This window comes from Lepeophtheirus salmonis, unplaced genomic scaffold, assembly GCF_016086655.4.
Source record: "Lepeophtheirus salmonis unplaced genomic scaffold, UVic_Lsal_1.4 unplaced_contig_11886_pilon, whole genome shotgun sequence".
Lineage (NCBI taxonomy): Eukaryota > Metazoa > Arthropoda > Copepoda > Siphonostomatoida > Caligidae > Lepeophtheirus > Lepeophtheirus salmonis.
In genome coordinates, this window is record NW_027289770.1 from 1 (window position 1) to 15,321 (window position 15,321).

General features: G+C 33.7%; 1 protein-coding gene across 1 annotated transcript; it reads right to left on the minus strand.

Moving 5' to 3' along the window:
- Nucleotides 1-3,349: 3,349 nt before the first annotated feature.
- Nucleotides 3,350-4,393, minus strand: LOC121130772 (BTB/POZ domain-containing protein 3-like). Its single transcript, XM_040726458.1, has one exon. The coding sequence runs from the start codon at nucleotides 4,391-4,393 to the stop codon at nucleotides 3,350-3,352; it is 1,044 nt and encodes a 347-aa protein (XP_040582392.1).
- Between the last annotated feature and the right edge of the window lie 10,928 nt (nucleotides 4,394-15,321).

Genomic DNA, 15,321 nt, shown 5'->3' on the forward strand with positions numbered 1-15,321 from the left:
TATAAATAGAAACAGTGAAACAACAGTCGAAAATATGGAGAGACGTCGAGTCGGAATTTTGGAACTTTCCGCGTGGGGAAAAACTCCCACTGAAATTGGCAAGGTTCTGAATTGCAGCCGCACCACCGTTTACAGCGTGATAGCCAAAGGAACTCCTGAGGCGACCACAAGATTTAAGTCAAAGCCTCGAGGGTGTGACGAATGGTTGCTGCCGTGAAAAAGTCTATCGAGGACAAGAGAGGCAATGTCACTGTCAGCGGCCTCTCCAGGGAGTTCAACGTCAGCAAAAGGACCATGGACCGGTAGTTAAGAAAGATCTAGAATAGAACCCTGTCAAGCCCTTAAAGCATGTAGACAAGGAAACACGCCTCGCAAAGTCGAAGATTCTTCTCAACTAGCTTAAGAAAAGCTAGCCGATTTCATCGTTTTGTTCAGTGATGAGATTCCGTGATTGGGCGTTTAAAGGGGATGCTGTCGGGAGTCCAATACAAGTCCAAGGACCAGCTGAAGTCTGCCCCCAAAATACCTGAGCCAACCTCGACCAGAGTCGATGCAGCAAGTTCTGGTCCAAGCTGGAGTTGGTAGTGGAGAACATGGTTGGCCATAAAGAATAAAAATGTGTCTAAGATTATCATCTTTTATGTTAAATAAATTTATTCGTCGACCACTTTAAAAATTACAAAATTATTTTTAAAATTTTCAGAGTGTTCAGTTTTTAGACGCACACATGTATAAAAGTCTTTGGGATATACAAACTTCCAAGTACATTTTTTATGTATTTTCTTGATTTGATGGTGTTTTTAATGCTTAATTTTTTTCATTAGGAACTTAAAATGACTTCTTTTTTTTCTAAATGACATGTTCTTTACAACATACCAAAACTGGAAAATATACTTTGATTTTGGAATGAAACAATTTGAAGGCAGACAATAGATATTGCCCTTACGCCAAAATGCAAAAACAAAACAAACTGGGTAGGACTTACAATCTTTTCCTTACGTCATAGTTTTTGATATTATGGAGAGCGTTGAGGTTTCATAACAGAAAGTCTGGAATTAATTATGAGTTACCGATGAGTTAAATACTTTTTAGGATGAGGGAGAGGTGTATAATATATTTTGGAGTCCACTACATTGAGAACTGATCACTGTTTCATTGATCAACAAAATCTTTCAATATTAAGTATATCAGATAGGGTGTTTGCAAAGGGCAGGGGAGGCTAAAGGGGATTTAAACTACTCCCTCCCCCTGCACAATGGAATTTTATTTTATAATATAATTTTTTTCTGTTGTTATGCTGCATAGCAAAATTTAAATTTGCTTCCAACAAATTAAGAAACCCCACCCCTATAAATAAAATATCCTCCGACGGTCTCCCCTCATCAGTGGTTTTCAAGATAACAAATATATAAATTTTATTTGATGGATACGTACAGAAGGGGATCTAAAAATCAAGGAAGTGCAATCAGAGGGGGGTTATCAAGTTTTGGACAAACACAGACAGTAAGGGGAGGGAGGGGGTGGGGGAATTGTACTTTTCCCCGGTACGTCATAAGTTTATAACCCATGAAGGAAAGGGATAAAATTAAGATAAATTAGTTTCCCTTAAATACAAATAGGACAACATAAGAAAGATGCTACTAACCAAACCAATGTCTTGTTCAGAATATACTTTTTTTGTCCACCACAGGCAGTGTTTTGTTATTATTTCTACCTTCAATAAAATAAAAACTCTAGCTACTAGCTATACCCTAGAATTAATTCAAATATTAATAACTGTTAACAATTGTTTGGTTATTTAAGTGACAATTTATGTGAGATGATAAGATGAATGTATAGAAGTCTTCCGAAAATCATCCATCACCTTGATATATTCTGAATTTACGTTCTTATATTAATATTATTGTTTTAATTTTTGTGACAATACAACATATGTGACGTCACATAGCTCAGCCAATCAGAAAGCAGATGCTAACCAACACAACTATATTATCCACATCTAGTAAAATTTTTATCAAAAATAACTTCGAAGTCAATCCTAAACTCTATTTTTAGTCCAACAAGGACTTTTTATCGTAAACGTAACTTGCCAACCAAGGTTGTATAGTTGTAATGCTCTAAATCTAGACATGGGAAGCCTTGACGATAAGGATCCTTGATGTTATAATATTAAATTGCCATGTCTTCTAAATATTGAAATTACCAAGAAATATAATTCAATATTATGTAGGACATCAAAGAACAATTCCATCGTCATTATTGCTGTGTCTTGACGAGGTTGATGAGGTTCCAATTATTTATAAGGAGGAGAGATCCAGGACGACCGAGAGTAGTGAGGAGAAGGAAAGGCGTGGAGGAATAATACAAGTCTTATTTATAAGCACATCTGTATTCTTATTTATACAAAAACCTCCTCTGCTACATACATAAAATACACGACTATTTATACTTAAAACGAGGTAAAAGACTGTACTTTACACACACATATATATATATATACAAGAGAATAAGAGAAAAGAACAAGGGGGAAGGAAATACTAATACATTACAGTTATAAAGGCCCAAAAATAACAAAACCCAAATTATTTAATTTCTGGATATTACCAAAGTTCTATTAAAAATTAAATAAAAATGATGTCCAATTGAAAAAAAACATATTATATAAATTTTAAAGTTTGTAGTCTTCCCTGATGTAAGATGATAAGTTCTTATGCTCGAGGGCCATAGGAAAATAAGTTATGTCTGGATATCCCTCAGGTTTCGTCCAAGGTAGAATATTTTTTCCCACAAATTATTCCTTACCCTTTTTCAACACGAATTTACATAGCATCTCCATGTACTTTGTGATGGCGTAGAGAGGATAAAAAAAAAAAACCAAGATTTTTTTGCAAAAAAGAGAATATTTTCAAGCACCTTCCCTGATTCAGATAGCTGCCGGATCCTCTTTTACCATATCATTTTTAGCATCTCTGGATATCATGGAATTAATTTATATAAAAGGTAAGAAAAACAAATTCATGGGTAATTATTCTTAGAGAAGGATCCTATGAAGAAAACTGACATATTAAAAAATGAACTACAAGGAGTTCCAATACCTTCAAAGAAGAGCACAAGTTATGTGACTAGACATTCAATTAAGGAATTTTTGGTCTTATTAAGGAGATATTTGGACTCAAATTGGAAATTTCTTAATATTTGTTGACTTTTATTTTCGAACAAAAATGGACCGTAGTACAAATTAAAAGTTTACCTCTACCGATGGGAGAAGAGTGTACCAAATCAACAACATACAAAAATATATGCAGTATAACATTCAATGGAAGAGCAAGGGATTTTTTTTTTTTTTTTTTCAAATCTGTTTTACAAAAGGTAGTCGACTAAAATAAAAAGAAGGAATTTGACCATGGTGAGCGTTTGTGCATTTATCATTACTATTGGGATAATCTCGAAAATGAAAATGAGTTCCATCAACTATCACTTTCGTTCTTCCGAGTATCCCACTCCAAACACGCTGCTTCAATGATGATTTCTCATATTCAATATAAGCACCATAAAAAGTATTTGATTCTATTGTAATGGGTTCATTGAAGTAAATCCTTGTTGTTTCATATGCTGGGTCATATTTTATATCAAATTCTTTTGAAACTATCTCTCTTTTCACTCCAATTTGATTGACATTTTCCAGGTGAATACTTCCTGTTAATTTTGAACCTATTTCTGAAGGACAGTGTACTGCAAAAGCATGAACCTTGATGGGTTTATTAGCGGTAAATGTAATAGAGTGTTTGAGGGTGTCTAGATATTCCTTATCATGATGTTCAAATCTTTCACAGATTCGTATTCTGGGTTGAATAGAAAAGTTACATGATACACTTGAGATACTCTTGGAGATGTAATTCACAATATCAAGAATTTCTTCATTTTTAAGGAGTCTTGAAGGAATTACTTCATCCACGAATTGAGAAGAAGAGAGGATAGGGAATCGAATGGAGTAGAGAGCAGGTCCAAGGATCTCTCTCAAATCTCCCTTCATATCTACAGTCTGAGATGATGCCCAACATAGTGCGGTTTTTAAGACATCAACCTCATCCGCGTTAAGTCGATTAGATGATAAAATTTCATTTAGGACTTCATTGTCGTTAATCTTGAGAACAGAGTCAGGTAAGAGTGTTAGATTTGGAAGTGCTAAAATACTCTCCTTAATCCAAGGAACCAAATTAATGATACCATGTAATTTAGATTGATAAAAAAGATGGCAAAAGTCTTCATAAGGACTACCGTTCATGAAAGAAATGCACTTTTCCTTGAGAATGGATAAATCATACTTCTCTGCACAATACAGAAGAGGACACACGTCTTTAAGGCTCAAAATAGTCTCATTAGTGTAAACCATCTCAACATATCCCTAAATCCAGAGGGAGACACATCCGGAACATCAATCTCAATATCCTCCTTTTTTGATTCCTTAAAGTCTCCATTGAACATCCGTTCAAATACAGGGCTGGCAGATCCAAGAATACATTTATGGGCAGAAATCTTCTCAGGAGACACTCCTTTATTACCCCCAACCATAAAGGAAACATCTGAGAAAAGTCTTGACTCTAACAGATGTTTAATCCGGAGTGAAACTGTAGCTTTGGGATCTGAAATTCCAAAATGTGACATGCTTTTGAATTTGCCCTCAAGTCTTCAAGTTCTTACCACACCAACTCAAATTATTTTGTAACTGAGGTGTTTGTTCAGAAATGATGAAAAAAATTGTAGTATTCTTCTGACATGCTACATTTATTCTCTGTAAGTATTATTGTAGCCAGGAATTAATAGGATGCTAATGAAAAATATATATTCGATGGAGTTGGCTATACGTGAAACACACATTAACAGTATTTTTGGTTCTATTTTCTCTCTTGGACCTGAACTCCACCAAAAATTCTATTGTTAACTCTTCTTCACGACTCTGAAATCGGTTATCCTAAGCACTGAGTGGATATAATTATCATCTATCGTTATAATTTATTAGAACTCTTCTCATTCATTCTTCAATTCAAGGATATATTCTTGCACTTTGCAGCCGGTAAAACCCATTCTCAATTTTATTTGATATAGTATCCAAATAAAAGAATTCATCCGGCGCCAGTAAGACAGAACTTGTATCTAAAATCATAATGAATAACTAAGAAGATAATTAATGATTTATTTACGTTTTTAAAATATTAGGAGCTATAAATGATAGGAATTACCACAGTCAACAAATTTCTTAAGGTTATATTCATCTTTTTTCACAGGAATTGCTCATTAAGGAGTCTTATAAATTCGAAAGAGATATGCATACGGTATATTAACAAAGTAGAGGGCGCACCGATCATTTTTTCACAAGGGAATTATGTAGCTCTACCATATCATTCATTTTTAACACCGGTTCCTCTACAAATGTTTGATTATTGAATAATGAAACATTATTTGATTTGAATACTGAATTTGCCAAAGTTTCGCAAAAGTGTATTATATTTATTGAGTTTAACTTTTACATAAAGATCGTAGTCACATCACTGCCCAAAAGAGACCCAAACTGATTTTTTTTTTTTTTTCACAAATCACTGTTGCAATATTTCAGACTTCTTTTCACGCAATACTCTAAACATACTAACATTAAAGCTATGTGTATTTAATTTTGGTCAACTCTGCACTACTAAAATGTTTGGGCGAAATGTCCTTTTGTTAAAATATACATTCAGAAAAATGTCCTCTTTTAAAATTAATTTCTTCACATTATACTAACTGCGTTCAAACTTTTTACAAAAGACTTAATGCACTTAAATAATATGCCAATCTATTTATCAGTAGAAATTAAAAGAAAGTTTACTTCATCAAATATGAAATATATGATGATTACAACCATGAGTTAGGGATTTGAATATAAATTGATTACATTATTCTTAAATTTTGAATAACCAATATGCTCACTTCCATCATTCATCAAATATTGAATCGAATTTTTTTTTTTCATTTAGATATTCAATAAACCAATTATTTGAATACGTAAAATATTATTCAGAAATGAATCCTAATCAAAGAGTCTTCAAAATCCCTCGAGGTTTTAATGCCTGAAAATGATTTAGTATTCTGTCAAAAACATATTAAATTCGTATAGTTTCTTTTTTTTAATTAAATAATTGATTGAATATGTAAATTATTCATAAAATACTGTCAAATGTATTTTAATACTATATCTATGTATCTATATATAAAATGCAAATATGTGAGGATGGTTGTGTCCGGTAATCATAGCCAAACCAAAGAATAGATTTTGCTGTAATTTTTCATGTAGGCTCTTAAGGCTTAAGAAAAGGTTCTAGCATCAACTTTTAAACTTAAAGGGCAAGGTGGTTTTCATATTACCATTTTTCTGAAAAACAAATGGCTATTTCATGTGGAAAGTGGAAAGAGAGACAGTTTCAAAAGAATTTGATATAAAGTATGACCCAGCATATGAAACAACAAGGATTTACTTCAATGAACCCATTACAATAGAATCAAAGACTTATTATGCTGCTTCTATTGAATATGAGAAATCATCATTGAAGCAGCGTGTTTGGAGTGGGATACTCGGAAGAACGAAAGTGATAGTTGATGGAACTCATTTTCATTTTCGAGATTATCCCAATAGTAATGATAAATGCACAAACACTCACCAAGGTCAAATTACTTCTTTTTGTTTTAGTCGACTACCTTTTGTATAACAGATTTGAAAAAAAAAAAAAATCCCTTGCTCCTCCATTGAATGTTATACTGCATATATTTTTGTATGTTGTTGATTTGGTACACTCTTCTCCCATCGGTAGAGGTAAACTTTTAATTTGTACTACGGTCCATTTTTGTTCGAAAATAAAAAAGTCAACAAATATTAAGAAATTTCCAATTTGAGTCCAAATATCTCCTTAATAAGACCAAAAATTCCTTAATTGACTGTTTAGTCACATAACTTGTGCTCTTCTTTGAAGGTATTGGAACTCCTTGTAGTTCATTTTTTAATATGTCAGTTTTCTTCATAGGATCCTTCTCTAAGAATAATTACCCATGAATTTGTTTTTCTTACCTTTTATATAAATTAATTCCATGATATCCAGAGATGCTAAAAATGATATGGTAAAAGAGGATCCGGCAGCTATCTGAATCAGGGAAGGTGCTTGAAAATATTCTCTTTTTTGCAAAAAAATCTTGTTTTTTTTTTTTATCCTCTCTACGCCATCACAAAGTACATGGAGATGCTATGTAAATTCGTGTTGAAAAGGGTAAGGAATAATTTGTGGGAAAAAATATTCTACCTTGGACGAAACCTGAGGGATATCCAGACATAACTTATTTTCCTATGGCCCTCGCGCATAAGAACTTATCATCTTACATCAGGGAAGACTACAAACTTTAAAATTTATATAATATTTTTTTTTTCAATTGGACATCATTTTTATTTAATTTTTAATAGAACTTTGGTAATATCCAGAAATTAAATAATTTGGGTTTTGTTATTTTTTGGGCCTTTATAACTGTAATGTATTAGTATTTCCTTCCCCCTTGTTCTTTTCTCTTATTCTCTTGTATATATATATATGTGTGTGTAAAGTACAGTCTTTTACCTCGTTTTAAGTATAAATAGTCGTGTATTTTATGTATGTAGCAGAGGAGGTTTTTGTATAAATAAGAATACAGATGTGCTTATAAATAAGACTTGTATTATTCCTCCACGCCTTTCCTTCTCCTCACTACTCTCGGTCGTCCTGGATCTCTCCTCCTTATAAATAATTGGAACCTCATCAACCTCGTCAAGACACAGCAATAATGACGATGGAATTGTTCTTTGATGTCCTACATAATATTGAATTATATTTCTTGGTAATTTCAATATTTAGAAGACATGGCAATTTAATATTATAACATCAAGGATCCTTATCGTCAAGGCTTCCCATGTCTAGATTTAGAGCATTACAACTATACAACCTTGGTTGGCAAGTTACGTTTACGATAAAAAGTCCTTGTTGGACTAAAAATAGAGTTTAGGATTGACTTCGAAGTTATTTTTGATAAAAAATTTTACTAGATGTGGATAATATAGTTGTGTTGGTTAGCATCTGCATTCTGATTGGCTGAGCTATGTGACGTCACATATGTTGTATTGTCTCAAAAATTAAAACAATAATATTAATATAAGAACGTAAATTCAGAATATATCAAGGTGATGGATGATTTTCGGAAGACTTCTATACATTCATCTTATCATCTCACATAAATTGTCACTTAAATAACCAAACAATTGTTGATAGTTATTAATATTTGAATTAATTCTAGTGTATAGCTAGTAGCTAGAGCTTTTATTTTATTGAAGGTAGAAATAATAACAAAACACTGCCTGTGGTGGACAAAAAAAGTATATTCTGAACAAGACATTGGCTTGGTTAGTAGCATCTTTCTTATGTTGTCCTATTTGTATTTAAGGGAAACTAATTTATCTTAATTTTATCCCTTTCCTTCATGGGTTATAAACTTATGACGTACCGGGGAAAAGTAGAATTCCCCCACCCCCTCCCTCCCCTTACTGTCTGTGTTTGTCCAAAACTTGATAACCCCCCTCTGATTGCACTTCCTTGATTTTTAGATCCCCTTCTGTACGTATCCATCAAATAAAATTTATATATTTGTTATCTTGAAAAACACTGATGAGGGGAGACCGTCGGAGGATATTTTATTTATAGGGGTGGGGTTTCTTAATTTGTTGGAAGCAAATTTAAATTTTGCTATGCAGCATAACAACAAAAAAAAATTATATTATAAAATAAAAATTCCATTGTGCAGGGGGGGAGGGAGTAGTTTAAATCCCCTTTAGCCTCCCCCTGCCCTTTGCAAACACCCTATCTGATATACTTAATATTGAAAAGATTTTGTTGATCAATGAAACAGTGATCAGTTCTCAATGTAGTGGACTCCAAAATATATTATACACCTCTCCCTCATCCTAAAAAGTATTTAACTCATCGGTAACTCATAATTAATTTCAGACTTTCTGTTATGAAACCTCAACGCTCTCCATAATATCGAAAAACTATGACGTAAGGAAAAGATTGTAAGCCCTACCCAGTTTGTTTTGTTTTTGCATTTTGGTGTAAGGGCAATATCTATTGTCTGCCTTCCAATTGTTTCATTCCAAAATCAAAGTATATTTTCCAGTTTTGGTATGTTGTAAAGAACATGTCATTTAGAAAAAAAAAGAAGTCATTTTAAGTTCCTAATGAAAAAAATTAAGCATTAAAAACACCATCAAATCAAGAAAATACATAAAAAATGTACTTGGAAGTTTGTATTACTCAACAACTCAGGCGATAATTGTAAATTTATTTTTGGCTCTTACTAGTGTGTAATATGTTGGACATCAATAAATTATTTTCTATATAAATTATACTAAATAGAAAATAGTCTAATAAATTCTAGGCTATTTGGTGATGTTTGAAAAGTATTTACCTATAAAATATTCTAATAGAAAAGAATGAAAAGTATATATATTTGTGACATGATTATCCTAACATGAAGAAAATTTATCGTGTATTTTTATAATGTTGATATCTCTTCTCTTTTTAAATTAGAATTTAATATTATTAGTATCAAGCATTTGCTCACAAGTTAAAGTGCTTGAATATTTTCATATAGTCCTGTTTTAGTCCTTGAATATTTTTGTGTCCGGTGCACTTGCTTATAGCTATTTTGTCTCAGGATATTTCGCTTTATAGCCATTTTTCCTCAATTATTTTATTCGTCGTTATTGTTTGTTTTTGATTGAAAATAATATCCTTATGAAATATGAAATCAAAAGGCGTAATATTTATTACCATGAAACGGAGTAAATGGTTGTGCTTGTTGGAATAATTATGGTATTACTACCCAAAGTTTCAAACCATACTATCAAAATCTCACTATTTAATGAGTTTTAATGTTGAGGTTATGTTTCTAAGCCAGTAAATAGTTTTTATGTAGTGCTAAGCAGAGTGATTTGGGTAACGGTAGTCGGTAATGGTGGTACTGGAAATTGTTGTATTTCCAATCCATCACTCTTTTATTATATATATTTGTATGTCTTACGTTTTACTTGCTTGGATTTTCTCCCTCTTTTTTTCTTTTTTCCTTTTAAAAATGTACTGTTATCATGATTCTCGTGTGTTTTATCATTTAGTGTGTCGAAGCTAGACCCTGCTCCATGTACAAAAATAGATTAACTCCTATCCTCCTTGGTACATTGTCTATTTATTTTTGGCAACGAAGCTCTAATATAATAACTTACTCTTTTATATCTTTATCAGGTATAATATACATTAAATCTTGAGACGAAATATGAAAATCTCTCACGTTTAACGATTGCCAAACTAAGGTCTGAGTATGTCTTGATGGAACTAGCTTCTAACAAAGAGCCGATTGGTGGCAATAAAAAAGGAAAACTCATCTCCCTACTCAAGGGAGATATGGAGTACCTTGGATACTACCGTGCAAACTATGACTTTGTAAAACCTTTGGTCAATAGACAAACGACTGATGTTAACCCCACCACTACTGGCGCTAGTCAAATTGGTGTCATGCAACATTTTGATCTGAATGGGCCGTGGAAGGGTCATCGATTGGCAACATAGATTGATGAATTCGAAAATTACTCCTGCTTATTTGATGAGCCATCAACAGACTGCTAAACTACTCTGCTCCTACATTGTGCGGGAGCTGAAGTCTAACAGTGGAAAAATACCCTGAAGGTGACAGCAATGGATGACGAGGATTCATACAAAGCCCACGTGGGTTCGATAAATGATGTTTTCTGCTCACCCGAGTCCATCCTGTTAGAAAGATTCCGACTCAATTAATTGAAGCAGGCCCTGGGCAAACCACTTGACGATAATATTTCGTGTCTTTGACCGCAATCTCCCTTCTACAAACTCAGATGCTCTACCTGCAATACCTTGGTCGAAGATGAAGTAATTGTAAGAACAATCGTAAGGAATACTGCTTCTCAGGATGCTACGACAATTGGTGTTTGAGAATACACTAAGCCAATTAAAAGAATTTGTCAAGCTTTGACGGGCTCTGCCATTAGAGGGAATTCTTTTCCAAGATACGAAGCAAGAAAAATATTTCTTGCCTAATTACAAGTATCCAAAGGGAACACGCCACAAATTCAAGAACAAGCAAAGTGAAAATTCACCTACACCTCTGATGAAGAATACAAAGTACACGTTTTGTGGCACATCCCAAGTCCTTCGACCATCTCTCTGCTGTGCATCTGGAAAACCAGCTACAAATGTATTGGAGTGGATCATTAGACGTCATGCTACAATTCTGGTTCAAGCTACTCTCTCCTTGGCCAAGTTGCTGAACTCTCTCTCACTGAACACTGCACATCCTTTTGGGCATATAGGTCTATGATAAACTTTGATATTTTTCCAAAAACCCTTCTTTCGAATGGACGTAGCTCCAGACGGTGTGTTCGGGTACGGTCTACGGTGGGAGTAAAATTATAACCTCTGTGTCCTTTGCGCTACCGATTTCGGTTGATGGCTCAAACTGTGGCCCTCTTGAGTTCGTCATAACTGACGTAGACATACTCATCTTATGCTCACTGGCTTGTCTGCACCTCTGCTTGGTCTCTCTTCAAAACCAAGCTACCTCTGTAATTTGGTCAGTGCTACAGTACCAGCGATCCCCAAGCTCAACCGTCAATTCAGCAAAATATTTGAAAATGCTCCAGGCCACATTATTAAACATGCAAAAGTGATTGTGTATATTAAAAAAATATGGAATGCCTCTATAGAGAAGGTCTCCCTGGTTCTTTTTGCACTTTATTAAAACGAGTTCAAGGCCATGATCATACGTAGCACCTCCTATCGTCACTCTTATCAAACCTAAGAACCAGGTATGAATCTTTTCAGACTACACAAAAACCGAATCAATTGTCGTTAATAAGCAGCTCAACCTTTACCGCATCCGGATGAATTGTTTTCCAGATTGTCTGGTGGTAGTTTTTTATTAAGTTTTACCTTCGTTGAAGCTACAAGTATTTTGCATTGATGATAGTTCAAAGCAAGGTTAATAGAAATACAAAGTTATACTATAACGCGTGTACTACGGATGTTTGACTTCCACCTCACTTTTAATATTGACGTCATAGTAGATGAGTGGTTGCATGTTTTGTCAAAATGGGTTTTTCTTCCCAGCAATTGGTACGTTATAATACTTAAATTAGTCTTCTTTTACAACTTTCTCCCTTATGGATTTTCATCTACGCACGCTATCGTTCAAGAAGGTCAAGTGTGATTGTTGGATGGTTTACCCAATGTCTATATAGATGATCCTGTATTTCCAAATCTGAGCATCTAGCCATTTTGAAGTCTGTTTATCAATGTATACTACCTACTGGAGCTCGTTTGAAGCAAAGCATGAGCATTTTTAAAAAGCAAGGAGCTTGTATTTCTGGGCTTCAAGGTATCTGAAAATGGTCAATCATCGAATCCTAAGTTGACTCGACCTATCTTAAACTTCCCATCACCTACCTGTGCAGCTGAAGGAAGTAATTTCTTAGTGTTTTTCAATTTTACTGTCACTTCCTCAAGGATTTTCTAGTCGTCACTGATCCTCTACCTGAACTTACAAGGATTGGGGTCGAATTCTACTGCCTAATAAGCCAAAGGTAAGTATTAGTAATATAAAACAAACTCTCCATGTCTGATGACTTTGTTCCTCGTCCCCGATACTTTTCCTTTCGTTTAGAGGCAGTACTCTCTCAAATGGATGAAGGAATTGAACAACCTATCGCTTTTGCATCCCAAATAATATCTACGGGTGAGAAAACTACTCCCAGATTGACAAAGGTTACTGGCATTATTTTAGGAGTCAACCAATTTCAATGTTATCTCCTGGGACGGACATTAAACCTTAGAACAGACCAAAAAAAACTTCAATACATCCGGAAACTGGACAATTTTAACTTTTTCAGTGGTTTTGGTACGACTCTACCGCTTCGCCATTAGACAAGCTGTGTTTGATTATAAGATTGTACAAGTAAGGGGATCTGACAGCCTCTATGCCAATGTATTATCACGTGCCCATATTGATGGGCCAGCTATGGAGGAAGATGACACCGATATTCTAATGTGCGACCCCTTGATGCGTCCATGAAATTGAGTTACTGGATGCTGTCAAGAAAGATAATAGTCTAAAAGTAGCTCTGAATGCTACAAGGTGTAATAAGTGGTCTGATGTCATGTCACTGAAAAATTGTATCTCAATAGACCTAACCAGTTCTCTGCCAAGAATGACCTATTGACTGTGGCATTTGTCTGCTTGTTCAATCTCCCGTTCCATGAAAGTTTATCGTAGAGTTATACATCACTTTTTGGGCATAGTCAAAATGAAGGCTGTTGCTCAATGTAGAGACTGGTGGCAAGGATTATATCACTAATATGGTTTCAGCTTCCAAGACGTCCCCAAAAAAAATGCATCTGCACCCTCTTCTCAATTTACTACTTTCGCCTCAGAAAGAGTGTCGAAAGGGACCCATGGGAATTTTGCAATGGTTGGTAAAGAATTACTATTGACGTTCCCTACACCTTGCTGAGCTGTGGTACCACCTCAGAAGAATTATTATTTGCGCATCCCATCCGTACGTTCCCGAATGGGTTACTTCCGACTAGCCATTACGATGTTTTTATTTTTCATTTTGTTGAAATGTCTGGATTACCAGGGCAAGTCAGTTCCTTTTGATAAAAAATACAATTATTAAAGTTTGGGCAAAATAAACAATGTTTAGAGGTAGGTAAACTACCCCAAAGTTTTGAAAATTACCATTTTTTCACTATAAGTGACTTATTTCTTGATTATCGTGAAAATTGATCAGGACACAGCTTTTTATGTTCTATATAATTATTTAAATTTACTATAAGTGTTGTTGTTTTGAGGAAAAAAGATATATAATGTGATTTACAATGAAATATAGTTGTAGCAAAAACTTAAAAACATGTTGCGTGTAATATTTTTGTATTTTCCATCCTTTTATGCCCGTGTAAAATAGACATTTATCTTTTGGTTGTGTCAGTCCTGAATTTGATGTAAAATCAGTCCCTTTATCGGTCCTTCAAAGGTTTTCCAAATTTCAAATCCCTCTCAATGAAGCATTATAGCTCATATGCACATCCGGAGTGCTTTTTTTAATAATATAAATCACTTCAGTAAAGGACTTTCCTCCTACTACAATTATTGGTTATAATAGTAGAATATTATTTAGTAACAAATAATGCTACACAATAATTGTTAGTTTCCTTTCAAGTAAATTACCATGGATGCTAATTTGAAAAAAGATAGCAAGGAGATATATTACTGAAAAATTTTTAATAAAGGAAATAGTAGATGTAAGTAATATCAATCAGAGTAAAAATCGAAGTTCAAAGACAGGCACTATGGAGATATTAAGACTATCTCAAAGTAAGTTATAGCGTAATAGTGTCTTTGTTATCAAATTGACTGGAAATAATTTGCCTTCATCAAGAATGGTTTTGAGATGTTTCCTATATTATCATTTTGAATTAATAAAGAGCACACGGGAACGATCAAATATTAATATTAATGAAAAATCAGGTTTCGGAAAAAAAAACCATGTGAGAAAGTTAACTTCCCTCTTAAGGTTCTCTTGAAAAGATTCCAAAAGGTAAGAGGGGATAATTATCAGCATTTGAATTGTAAAACGTGATGTCACATAGTAGATAAACGGCAATAATATATAAATAACGAACAACTTCAAAAAAATTGTTCCAAGAAATGACTATATAGAATTTTTGGAACTCATGATAATATTTCTTGCTAGTACTACATACCATGTAATTAAATTTATGTCACCCTATCTAATGCACCACACTCTTTGATTGTCAAGAGTGTTGTATAATTTAAAAATTTGTTATTAATGTATTAGTTTAAGTTAACTTCTCAAGAAAAACGAGGATTGCAGAAAATTTGTATTTGTATAGGTGAAATATTTGTGAAATCATGGATCCCCGTTTGTACAGCCTCAAATGCTTGATTTTAATGAAATCGTTGAATAATTATATCGAAATCATCATCGAAAAATGATGAGTGAGCAGGAGTTCACTCATTATTTTAGAAAGAGAATGAAATTTTTCAAATTTTTGGCTCATTTGTACAAGTTTGTATTATTTCTTTTTGTTTCTACTCCTGATGAGATAACATCAAAAAATTGAGAGATAAAGAACATGTTTAAACATTGCAAGAATAGAAGGTTTGATTTAT

Excerpts from the sequence above, each read along its gene's own strand:
- LOC121130772 (XM_040726458.1), bottom strand. The coding sequence starts at position 4,393 with ATGGTTTACACTAATGAGACTATTTTGAGCCTTAAAGACGTGTGTCCT.